A 12998-nucleotide genomic window follows, 5' to 3' on the forward strand; every position below is an offset into this window, starting at 1 on the left:
TGCCCTGAGTACTGGGGTAGTGTTCCAACTATAACACTGATCATTAGCCCTGCCCTGAGTACTGGGGTAGTGTTCCAACTATAACACTGATCATTAGCCCTGCCCTGAGTACTGGGGTAGTGTTCCAACTATAACACTGACCATTAGCCCTGCACTGAGTACTGGGGTAGTGTTCCAACTATAACACTGATCATTAGCCCTGCCCTGAGTACTGGGATAGTGTTCCAACTATAACACTGACCATTAGCCCTGCCCTGAGTACTGGGGTAGTGTTCCAACTATAACACTGATCATTAGCCCTGCCCTGAGTACTGGGGTAGTGTTCCAACTATAACACTGATCATTAGCCCTGCCCTGAGTACTGGGGTAGTGTTCCAACTATAACACTGATCATTAGCCCTGCCCTGAGTACTGGGGTAGTGTTCCAACTATAACACTGACCATTAGCCCTGCCCTGAGTACTGGGGTAGTGTTCCAACTATAACACTGATCATTAGCCCTGCCCTGAGTACTGGGGTAGTGTTCCAACTATAACACTGATCATTAGCCCTGCCCTGAGTACTGGGGTAGTGTTCCAACTATAACACTGACCATTAGCCCTGCCCTGAGTACTGGGGTAGTGTTCCAACTATAACACTGATCATTAGCCCTGCCCTGAGTACTGAGGTAGTGTTCCAACTATAACACTGATCATTAGCCCTGCCCTGAGTACTGGGGTAGTGTTCCAACTATAACACTGATCATTAGCCCTGCCCTGAGTACTGGGATAGTGTTCCAACTATAACACTGATCATTAGCCCTGCCCTGAGTACTGGGGTAGTGTTCCAACTATAACACTGATCATTAGCCCTGCCCTGAGTACTGGGATAGTGTTCCAACTATAACACTGATCATTAGCCCTGCCCTGAGTACTGGGGTAGTGTTCCAACTATAACACTGATCATTAGCCCTGCCCTGAGTACTGGGGTAGTGTTCCAACTATAACACTGATCATTAGCCCTGCCCTGAGTACTGAGGTAGTGTTCCAACTATAACACTGATCATTAGCCCTGCCCTGAGTACTGAGGTAGTGTTCCAACTATAACACTGATCATTAGCCCTGCCCTGAGTACTGGGGTAGTGTTCCAACTATAACACTGATCATTAGCCCTGCCCTGAGTACTGGGGTAGTGTTCCAACTATAACACTGATCATTAGCCCTGCCCTGAGTACTGGGGTAGTGTTCCAACTATAACACTGATCATTAGCCCTGCCCTGAGTACTGGGGTAGTGTTCCAACTATAACACTGACCATTAGCCCTGCACTGAGTACTGGGGTAGTGTTCCAACTATAACACTGATCATTAGCCCTGCCCTGAGTACTGGGGTAGTGTTCCAACTATAACACTGACCATTAGCCCTGCCCTGAGTACTGAGGTAGTGTTCCAACTATAACACTGATCATTAGCCCTGCCCTGAGTACTGGGGTAGTGTTCCAACTATAACACTGATCATTAGCCCTGCCCTGAGTACTGAGGTAGTGTTCCAACTATAACACTGATCATTAGCCCTGCCCTGAGTACTGGGGTAGTGTTCCAACTATAACACTGATCATTAGCCCTGCCCTGAGTACTGGGGTAGTGTTCCAACTATAACACTGATCATTAGCCCTGCCCTGAGTACTGGGGTAGTGTTCCAACTATAACACTGATCATTAGCCCTGCCCTGAGTACTGGGGTAGTGTTCCAACTATAACACTGATCATTAGCCCTGCCCTGAGTACTGGGGTAGTGTTCCAACTATAACACTGATCATTAGCCCTGCCCTGAGTACTGGGGTAGTGTTCCAACTATAACACTGATCATTAGCCCTGCCCTGAGTACTGGGGTAGTGTTCCAACTATAACACTGATCATTAGCCCTGCCCTGAGTACTGAGGTAGTGTTCCAACTATAACACTGATCATTAGCCCTGCCCTGAGTACTGAGGTAGTGTTCCAACTATAACACTGATCATTAGCCCTGCCCTGAGTACTGGGGTAGTGTTCCAACTATAACACTGATCATTAGCCCTGCCCTGAGTACTGGGGTAGTGTTCCAACTATAACACTGATCATTAGCCCTGCCCTGAGTACTGGGGTAGTGTTCCAACTATAACACTGATCATTAGCCCTGCCCTGAGTACTGGGGTAGTGTTCCAACTATAACACTGACCATTAGCCCTGCACTGAGTACTGGGGTAGTGTTCCAACTATAACACTGATCATTAGCCCTGCCCTGAGTACTGGGGTAGTGTTCCAACTATAACACTGACCATTAGCCCTGCCCTGAGTACTGAGGTAGTGTTCCAACTATAACACTGATCATTAGCCCTGCCCTGAGTACTGGGGTAGTGTTCCAACTATAACACTGATCATTAGCCCTGCCCTGAGTACTGAGGTAGTGTTCCAACTATAACACTGATCATTAGCCCTGCCCTGAGTACTGGGGTAGTGTTCCAACTATAACACTGATCATTAGCCCTGCCCTGAGTACTGGGGTAGTGTTCCAACTATAACACTGATCATTAGCCCTGCCCTGAGTACTGGGGTAGTGTTCCAACTATAACACTGATCATTAGCCCTGCCCTGAGTACTGGGGTAGTGTTCCAACTATAACACTGATCATTAGCCCTGCCCTGAGTACTGGGGTAGTGTTCCAACTATAACACTGATCATTAGCCCTGCCCTGAGTACTGGGGTAGTGTTCCAACTATAACACTGACCATTAGCCCTGCCCTGAGTACTGGGGTAGTGTTCCAACTATAACACTGATCATTAGCCCTGCCCTGAGTACTGGGGTAGTGTTCCAACTATAACACTGATCATTAGCCCTGCCCTGAGTACTGGGGTAGTGTTCCAACTATAACACTGACCATTAGCCCTGCACTGAGTACTGGGGTAGTGTTCCAACTATAACACTGATCATTAGCCCTGCCCTGAGTACTGGGGTAGTGTTCCAACTATAACACTGATCATTAGCCCTGCCCTGAGTACTGGGGTAGTGTTCCAACTATAACACTGACCATTAGCCCTGCCCTGAGTACTGGGGTAGTGTTCCAACTATAACACTGATCATTAGCCCTGCCCTGAGTACTGGGGTAGTGTTCCAACTATAACACTGATCATTAGCCCTGCCCTGAGTACTGGGGTAGTGTTCCAACTATAACACTGACCATTAGCCCTGCCCTGAGTACTGGGGTAGTGTTCCAACTATAACACTGATCATTAGCCCTGCCCTGAGTACTGAGGTAGTGTTCCAACTATAACACTGATCATTAGCCCTGCCCTGAGTACTGGGGTAGTGTTCCAACTATAACACTGATCATTAGCCCTGCCCTGAGTACTGGGATAGTGTTCCAACTATAACACTGATCATTAGCCCTGCCCTGAGTACTGGGGTAGTGTTCCAACTATAACACTGATCATTAGCCCTGCCCTGAGTACTGGGATAGTGTTCCAACTATAACACTGATCATTAGCCCTGCCCTGAGTACTGGGGTAGTGTTCCAACTATAACACTGATCATTAGCCCTGCCCTGAGTACTGGGGTAGTGTTCCAACTATAACACTGATCATTAGCCCTGCCCTGAGTACTGAGGTAGTGTTCCAACTATAACACTGATCATTAGCCCTGCCCTGAGTACTGAGGTAGTGTTCCAACTATAACACTGATCATTAGCCCTGCCCTGAGTACTGGGGTAGTGTTCCAACTATAACACTGATCATTAGCCCTGCCCTGAGTACTGGGGTAGTGTTCCAACTATAACACTGATCATTAGCCCTGCCCTGAGTACTGGGGTAGTGTTCCAACTATAACACTGACCATTAGCCCTGCCCTGAGTACTGAGGTAGTGTTCCAACTATAACACTGACCATTAGCCCTGCCCTGAGTACTGAGGTAGTGTTCCAACTATAACACTGATCATTAGCCCTGCCCTGAGTACTGGGGTAGTGTTCCAACTATAACACTGATCATTAGCCCTGCCCTGAGTACTGGGGTAGTGTTCCAACTATAACACTGACCATTAGCCCTGCCCTGAGTACTGGGGTAGTGTTCCAACTATAACACTGATCATTAGCCCTGCCCTGAGTACTGAGGTAGTGTTCCAACTATAACACTGATCATTAGCCCTGCCCTGAGTACTGGAGTAGTGTTCCAACTATAACACTGACCATTAGCCCTGCCCTGAGTACTGAGGTAGTGTTCCAACTATAACACTGATCATTAGCCCTGCCCTGAGTACTGGGGTAGTGTTCCAACTATAACACTGACCATTAGCCCTGCCCTGAGTACTGAGGTAGTGTTCCAACTATAACACTGACCATTAGCCCTGCCCTGAGTACTGGGGTAGTGTTCCAACTATAACACTGATCATTAGCCCTGCCCTGAGTACTGAGGTAGTGTTCCAACTATAACACTGATCATTAGCCCTGCCCTGAGTACTGGGGTAGTGTTCCAACTATAACACTGACCATTAGCCCTGCCCTGAGTACTGGGGTAGTGTTCCAACTATAACACTGATCATTAGCCCTGCCCTGAGTACTGAGGTAGTGTTCCAACTATAACACTGATCATTAGCCCTGCCCTGAGTACTGGGGTAGTGTTCCAACTATAACACTGATCATTAGCCCTGCCCTGAGTACTGGGGTAGTGTTCCAACTATAACACTGACCATTAGCCCTGCCCTGAGTACTGAGGTAGTGTTCCAACTATAACACTGATCATTAGCCCTGCCCTGAGTACTGGGGTAGTGTTCCAACTATAACACTGATCATTAGCCCTGCCCTGAGTACTGGGATAGTGTTCCAACTATAACACTGATCATTAGCCCTGCCCTGAGTACTGGGGTAGTGTTCCAACTATAACACTGACCATTAGCCCTGCCCTGAGTACTGAGGTAGTGTTCCAACTATAACACTGATCATTAGCCCTGCCCTGAGTACTGGGGTAGTGTTCCAACTATAACACTGACCATTAGCCCTGCCCTGAGTACTGGGGTAGTGTTCCAACTATAACACTGATCATTAGTCCACCCTGCCCCCCATACCATGCAGCCAAATGACCCCCGACTCCAGCAGTGACCCTTGGCCTCTAACCTCAAAAGCAAAGTTGAGCCAGAGCACCCTCTGTACTAGTTAGCATCATTATCATCAGTGTTGTGTTCGAGATCACCTGTAGCGAGCGATTCAAGACCAAGACCGGAGTGAGTCAGAGTCAAGACCGGAATGTGGAAGGGGGGGTGATACAGAGTCAAGACCGGGAGGGGGACAAGGGGTCCGAGACCAGAAAAATGTGAGTCCATTTCAAGACCATGATTGTAACTTTGCCAAATCACCACCATGAGAGATCAAAATGTCCAGTATATCTGTGTTAATATTTCAGAATCTTTACACATTCAAAATAGTGAACAAATGCATGCTGAGGTAAAATAGAGCCACTCTACACACTATTACTAACCCAAACACAGTGAGGATCAATGGGCCTTTGACACAATCAGAAAAGGGCTAAGGATTTATAAAATACTGATTATAATATCCTAATAATGATTATTATTATTTTCAATGACGTTCTGATTTAATTTTTTTCTCAACCATCTTACACACAATACCCTGTAATGAGAAAGTGAAAGCATGTTTTTACAATTTTTCCAAATGTATTGAAAATGAAATACAGAAATCTCATTTACATAAGCATTCACAGCCCTAAGTCAATACTTTGTAGATGCATCTATTGCTGTGAGTCTTTCTGGGTAATTTTCTAAGAGCTTTCTACACCCGAATTGTGCAACATTTGCCATTATTCTTTAAAAATATTCTTCAAATCGCTGCCAAATTGGTTGTTGATCATTGCTATACAAACATTTCAGGTCTTGCCATACATTTCAAGCCAATTTAACTCAAAACTAACTCAGCCACTCAGGAACATTCACTGATCTCTTGGTAAGCTACTCCAGTGTAGATTTAGCCTTGCGTTTCAGGTTATTGTCCTGCTGAAAGGTGAATTCATCTCCCAGTGTCTAGTGGAAAGCAGACAACCAGGTTTCCTCTAGGATTTTGCCAGTGCTTAGCTCCATTCGGTTTCTTTTTTTATCCTGAAAAACTCACCAGTCCTTAAAGATTACAAGCATACTCATAACATGAAGCAGCCACCACTATAGAATGGCGCCAGAGGAGATAGCTGCCGTTTTACAGGCTCCTAACCAATTGTGCTATTTTGTGTTTTTTCTCATTGTTGAACTTATTTTGTACATGTGGAAAAGAGCTTCTGGATATCAGAACAGCGATTACTGACCTCGAACTGGACAAAGATTTGATTATGCTTGACATTATGGAGAGTTGTACTCAGTGATGTGGTGGATTTTCCCCAAAGATAACACTTTGTATTCAGGACAAATTTGAATTTCTTTGCCACATTTCTGTCGAATTACTTAGGTGCCTTGTTGCAAACAGGATGCATGTTTTGGAATATTTTCATTCTGTACAGGCTTCCTTCTTTTCACTCTGTCATTTAAGTTGGTATTGTGGAGTAACTACAATGTTGTTGATCCATCCTCAGTTCTCATATCACAACCATTAAACTGTAACGTTTTAACTTCTTGGTGAATGGGGGGCAGTATTGAGTAGCTTGGATGAATAAGGTGCCCAGAGTAAACTGCCTGCTACTCTGTCCCAGATGCTAATATATGCATATTATTAGTAGTATTGGATAGAATACACTGACGTTTCTAAAACTGTTTGAATGGTGTCTGTGAGTATAACAGAACTCGTATGGAAGGCAAAAACCTGAGAAAAAACCCAACCAGGAAGTGGGAAATCTGAGGCTTGTAGTTTAACTCAGCCCCTACTGAAGATACAGTGGGATATTGGTTATCTTGCACTTCCTAAGGCTTCCACTAGATGTCAACAGTCTTTAGAATGTTGTTTCAGGCTTCTACTGTGAAGGGGGGCTGAATGAGAGGGGAATGAGTCAGAGGTCTGGCAGAGTGCCACGGGCTCGTGACGCGCAGTCATGAGAGTTAGCTCGCGTTCCATTGCTTTTCTACAGACAAAGTAATTCTCCGGTTGGAATATTATTGAAGATTTATGTTAAAAACATCCTAAAGATGGATTATATACATTGTTTGACATGTTTCTACGGACTGTAACGGAACCTTTTGACATTGTCTGCTCCTAGTGAACGCACTTCGTGACTTTGGATTTGTTTACAAAACACGCTAACAAAAGTAGCTATTTGGTCATAAATGGACATTATCGGACAAATCAAACATTTATTGTGGAACTTGGATTCCTGGGAGTGCATTCTGATGAAGATCAAAAGGTAAGTGAATATTTAATGCTATTTCTGACTAATGTTGACTACACAAGATGGCGGATATTTGGGCCGAGTATGGCTCCGAGCGCCATACTCAGATTATTGCATGGTGTGCTTTTTCCATAAAGTTTTTTTGAAATCTGACACAGCGGTTGCATGAAGGAGAAGTTTATCTAAAGTTCCATGTATAATAGTTGTATTTTTTATCATTGTTTATTATGAGTATTTCTGTGAATTGATGTGGCTCTCTGCAAAATCACTGCATGTTTTGGAACTACTGAACATAACACGCCAATGTAAAATGAGATTTTTGGAAATAAATATGCACTTTATCGAACAAAACATGTTGTGTAACATGAAGTCCTATGAGTGTCATCTGATGAAGATCATCAAAGGTTAGTGATTAATTGTATCTATATTTCTGCTTTTTGTGACTCCACTCTTTGGCTGGAAAAATGGCTGTGTTTTTCTGTGACTTGGTGGTGACCTAACAATCGTTTGTGGAGCTTTCGCTGTAAAGCCTTTTTGAAATCAGACACTGTGGCTGGATTAACGAGAATTTTAATTTTAAAATTGTGTAAAATACTTGTATGCTTGAGGAATTTTAATTATGAGATTTTTGTTGTTTTGAATTTGGCGCCCTGCACTTTCACTGGCTGTTGGCGGGGTGGGACACTACCGTCCCTGACTATCCCAGAGAGGTTAAAGTCACCATTGAAATACCGGAGTAGTTTCGTTCCTCTCCGGCAACTGAGTTAGAAAGGACGCCTGTATCTTTGTAGTAACTGGGTGTATTGATACACCATCTAAAGTGTAATTAATAACTTCACCATGTTCAAAGGGATATTCAATGTCAGCTCTTTTTTTTCTCCCCATCTACCAATCGGTGCTTTGCGAGGCATTGGAAAACCTCCCTGGTCTTTGTTGTTGAATCTGTGTTTGAAATTCCATGCTCGACGGAGGTACCTTACAATTATCTGTATGTGCTGGGTACAGAGATGAGGTAGTCATTAAAATATGTTAAATATTATTGCACACAATGAGTGTGGTTGGTTTTCAACTGACTTGCAACTTATTATGGGACTTGTAAAGCAAATATTTACTCCTGAACTTATTTAGGCTTGACATAAAGGGGGTTGAATACTATTTGACAAGACATTTCAGCTTTTCATAAATTTGTATACATTTCTAAAAACATAATTCCACTTTGACATTATGGGGTATTGGGGGTATGGTGTGTAGGCCAGTGACAACAAAAAAAATCTCAATTGAATCCATTTTAAATTCAGGCTGTAACACAAAATGTGGAAAAAGTGTAGGGGTGTGAATACTTTCTGAAGGCACTGTATGTGGGTGGCGCAATTGTCCCAGCGTCGTCCGGGGGGGGCTTTACAAGTTGGTCGTCATTGTAAATAAGAATTGGTTTTCAACTGATTTGCCAAGTTAAATAAAGGTTCAATAAAATAAATGCATTTAAAGTGGAAAAAACTGCATTTTAGTAACATAAAATATTATTAAATCGGTTCATATACACCCGCAGGAAGAATGACACTTCAAACATTTTCTGACAAGTGACCCCTTAATGATTATTTTCATAGATTCTTAGTATACGTAATTCCAAAATATTCTAAGGCATTTGTGAAATTTTAATAGCAATATAGAGGGAAAGCGGCCGTTGCGTATGGACAATTAATAGAAAATTACGGAAATAAAACATCTGTCGAGTCCAGGACCAGAGTCTACACAGACCGGTGCTCTATAGCCAATCAGAGATAGTCGGCCTTCATACAAACAAGCCATTTGCCACACAGGCCTGCCATCATTCACTTTGAACTGGTCTGTGTGTTTACAGGCAGTTGGTTCTGCCATCACTTTGAACTGGTCTGTGTGTTTACAGGCAGTTGGTTCTGCCATCATTCACTTTGAACTGGTCTGTGTGTTTACAGGCAGTTGGTTCTGCCATCATTCACTTTGAACTGGACTGTGTGTTTACAGGCAGTTGGTTCTGCCATCATTCACTTTGAACTGGTCTGTGTGTTTACAGGCAGTTGCAACAGCGCAACTTAAGATCATTAGAACGCATTCGCCAAAAGCCACAAAATACACCTGAATGGATTTCTGAAAATATATAAACACCAAGGGAGTCTCTTACATTTGGGAACTTTACAGTCCTATTGATCAAACAACCATGAAAAGGTAGGTTCTCTCTCCCTCAGTTATACACAACAAGAGCAACAACTCCCGAGTGGCGCAGTGGTCTAAAGCACTACATCTCAGTGCTAGAGGCGTCACTACAGACCCTGGTTTGATTCCAGGCTGTATCACAACCGGCCGTGATTGGGAGTCCCATAGGGCGGTGCACAATTGGCCCAGCGTCATCCGGGTTAGGGTTTGGCCGGGGTAGGCCTTTATTGTAAATAATTTGTTCTTAACCGACTTACCTAGTTAAATAAAGGTTACATTTAAGAAAATCTCAAATGCTAGCCAGAGCAAGATGAGCTAAAAATCTAACGAAGGAACATTAGATGAACTCTCAAACTTTTTCAGCTACTTGGCCGTCAAAATTGCATTGATAAACAATGGGGAATTGTAGCCTTCTTGTCCTTCTGCAGCTTGCCTGCCAATGCATGCTTGTTCCAACCAAGCACCCAAGCTAACTGGCTAAAGTTTGCTAGCTTGCTACTTCCAGACAAATGAGAGAACACCTCACTGCCAATTTTACTCGCCCTAGCAGAGCTGGTTAGTAGAGTGAATTTATAAGGCAAGAGATATGCTAGCTAGATAAAAGTTGCTCTTGCTAGCTAACCAAATTACACCTGCATCTCTAGCTGTGTATATTCACTGAAAAACAATGAGGGGGAAAAAGTAAGTTCCCCACCCACTCCTCCAATGTCATGACATCCTCCTAGTAGCTAGCTAGCTAACGTTAGGCTCCGTCTTTTCAGGTTGCTACGTAAATAGATACGCTAGCCTATAAGCCACGTTATGACTGACTTGTGATCATTGCCCTTCCTAGTTTGATTGTATTGACATTCCCAGCCTTAGTTACATTAGTCCGTTTTTGTCCAGAACATTGAGTCATTGAAACTGAAACAGTGCATCCCGAATGGAGGCAGCAAACAATGTACCAGGCCAGCTGTGATTTACAACCTGATACATTTATTGGTAGATACATAATATTGGTATCGGTGAATTATATTAATCATGCATTGAACTGCATCCATCTATTCTACCAACAATGCCTTCGTGTACATCATGTAACGCAGAGTCAAATATAACCTATTTTAAAGTTGGTTTTGTAGCATAAACTGGGAATTTGATATTTTTGACTGATATGATGATTGCAGATATGAAACCTACAGCCAAAGTAGTTAAATGCTATCAGTTGCACTTTTAACTTTAGTTCACTGGTTACTTTGTGTGCTAAACATGAAATATGTTTTGCAATGGGAAGTAGTTGTAAATTTCGATTGGGAAATGCTTAATGGTTGTGTTTTTGTATTGTTATGGTTGAGACCTACTGACTCATTATGTCTGAGTTTAAGGACTACTTATCCTTTAACATCATGCTGTGTGTGACTGCTGTCTTTCCATCGTCCCTATGCAGTGGTGCTGGAGAAGTGGGTATACTTTAATTTGGCCAAAAGGTTCTCAAATGGCCCGTCCAGCGAAGGAAAGGCACCCTGTGTGAAAAATCATACGGTTTCCTATTTTTTTTCTTCTGAGTTCTCCTATACATTTTTCTGATTTCACAAAAAAAATGTGATGGTATAAGACCACAACAATGCTTAAACCACATCAATCTGATTGGGTGGGCCTGACAGGGCCTGGCTCCACAGTGGGTGGGCCTCAGTCCACCCATGTCTACGCCCCTAATGCAAACAGTGCATGATGACAATTGCGCATAACAAATAGCCTACTAACCAACACTTCAGACTAAACTTTTTCAATACCCGGTTTGCATACTAAACTTTTTCAATACCCGGTTTGCATACTAAACTTTTTCAATACCCGGTTTGCATACCCATTGGCTAACGATGCCAATATTCTGTGAGCTGCTCCATGCCAAAACCAGTGGACAGCTGCACACTCTTGCTGTCTGCAGATGATTTCCGCTGAAACTAGGCAGTGTGCATATTAATATATTTCACGTGCTTTGCAATTGTGTAGGCTACTTTGTGCATAATTTCTCTATTGTACTATATCATTAATAAGTCATACCTCCGCTACACTACTTTGATACACATCAGTAGGGATTAAGAAGTGGGTATAGGCAATGCCCATTGAAATAAGGTATATGGCTTATACCTGGCCTGCGTATACCCTCCACTACACCACTGGCCTGCATATACCCTCCACTACACCACTGGCCTGCGTATACCCTCCACTACACCACTGGCCTGCGTATACCCTCCACTACACCACTGGCCTGCGTATACCCTCCACTACACCACTGGCCTGCGTATACCCTCCACTACACCACTGGCCTGCGTATACCCTCCACTACACCACTGGCCTGCGTCTACCCTCCACTACACCACTGGCCTGCGTCTACCCTCCACTACACCACTGGCCTGCGTCTACCCTCCACTACACCACTGGCCTGCGTCTACCCTCCACTACACCACTGGCCTGCGTCTACCCTCCACTACACCACTGGCCTGCGTCTACCCTCCACTACACCACTGGCCTGCGTATACCCTCCACTACACCACTGGCCTGCGTATACCCTCCACTACACCACTGGCCTGCGTATACCCTCCACTACACCACTGGCCTGCGTATACCCTCCACTACACCACTGGCCTGCGTATACCCTCCACTACACCACTGGCCTGCGTATACCCTCCACTACACCACTGGCCTGCGTATACCCTCCACTACACCACTGGCCTGCGTATACCCTCCACTACACCACTGGCCTGCGTATACCCTCCACTACACCACTGGCCTGCGTATACCCTCCACTACACCACTGGCCTGCGTATACCCTCCACTACACCACTGGCCCTTTGTGTTTTACAAAAAGTGCACTAGTATTACTGTTGCTGTTCCTTTCAGAATCACCAACATGTTACACACTATAGGTTTGCCACTGCACAAACATGGTCTATAATGGCTTTAAAGGCTGTTAACATACTGTATTCATGTTTTAAGAATATGTGGCCTGGCGAAGCGGTTATGCGCTGACTGTATGGAAGCTGATAATTATGAGTTTTTTACTGCGCTGGTCTCCGGAAGAAATGATGAGTCCTCACTGTCCCGAGACAGAGTACAAATGTATCTGACACCGAGACAAGACCGAGACACTATGTGTCTGGAGACTGGACTGCTACAACACTACTTATCATAAACCCACCCTCATCAACACAACCGTTATAATATTCTGTATTATTATCTAACCTCGAAGGCAAAGTTGTATCCCTGTATCATGGCTTCTCTGTAGTACTGCTGTAGTGTGGCTGACTCCGACTCCTCCACCTCCACCTCAAACTCTGACGTGAACATGTACTCCACCCGGTCGATGGCTGTGTTGATCTTTATACACAGCTGTAAGGCTTCGTTCTGTGGGAGAAGAGAGAGAAAAGGGAGGGATGGAAAGAAAGAGAAATAATGAGTTGTAGAGGGAGTCAAAAACACTAACTAAAAGGAAAAATACATAACTTTA

The 12998-nt window shown here is 44.1% G+C and overlaps 1 protein-coding gene across 7 annotated transcripts in view; it reads right to left on the minus strand.

Moving 5' to 3' along the window:
• Positions 1-12998, minus strand: part of LOC110503014 (mitogen-activated protein kinase kinase kinase 4) — an 81212-nt gene that overhangs the window by 17873 nt on the left and 50341 nt on the right. For all 7 annotated transcript variants that reach the window (XM_021581379.2, XM_021581378.2, XM_021581382.2 and 4 more), the window contains exon 14: positions 12734-12895. In XM_021581379.2, coding sequence (XP_021437054.2) covers positions 12734-12895 — 162 coding nt within the window. The remainder of the gene's footprint in view (positions 1-12733; positions 12896-12998) is intronic.

This window comes from Oncorhynchus mykiss, chromosome 23 (assembly GCF_013265735.2).
Source record: "Oncorhynchus mykiss isolate Arlee chromosome 23, USDA_OmykA_1.1, whole genome shotgun sequence".
Taxonomy (NCBI): domain Eukaryota; kingdom Metazoa; phylum Chordata; class Actinopteri; order Salmoniformes; family Salmonidae; genus Oncorhynchus; species Oncorhynchus mykiss.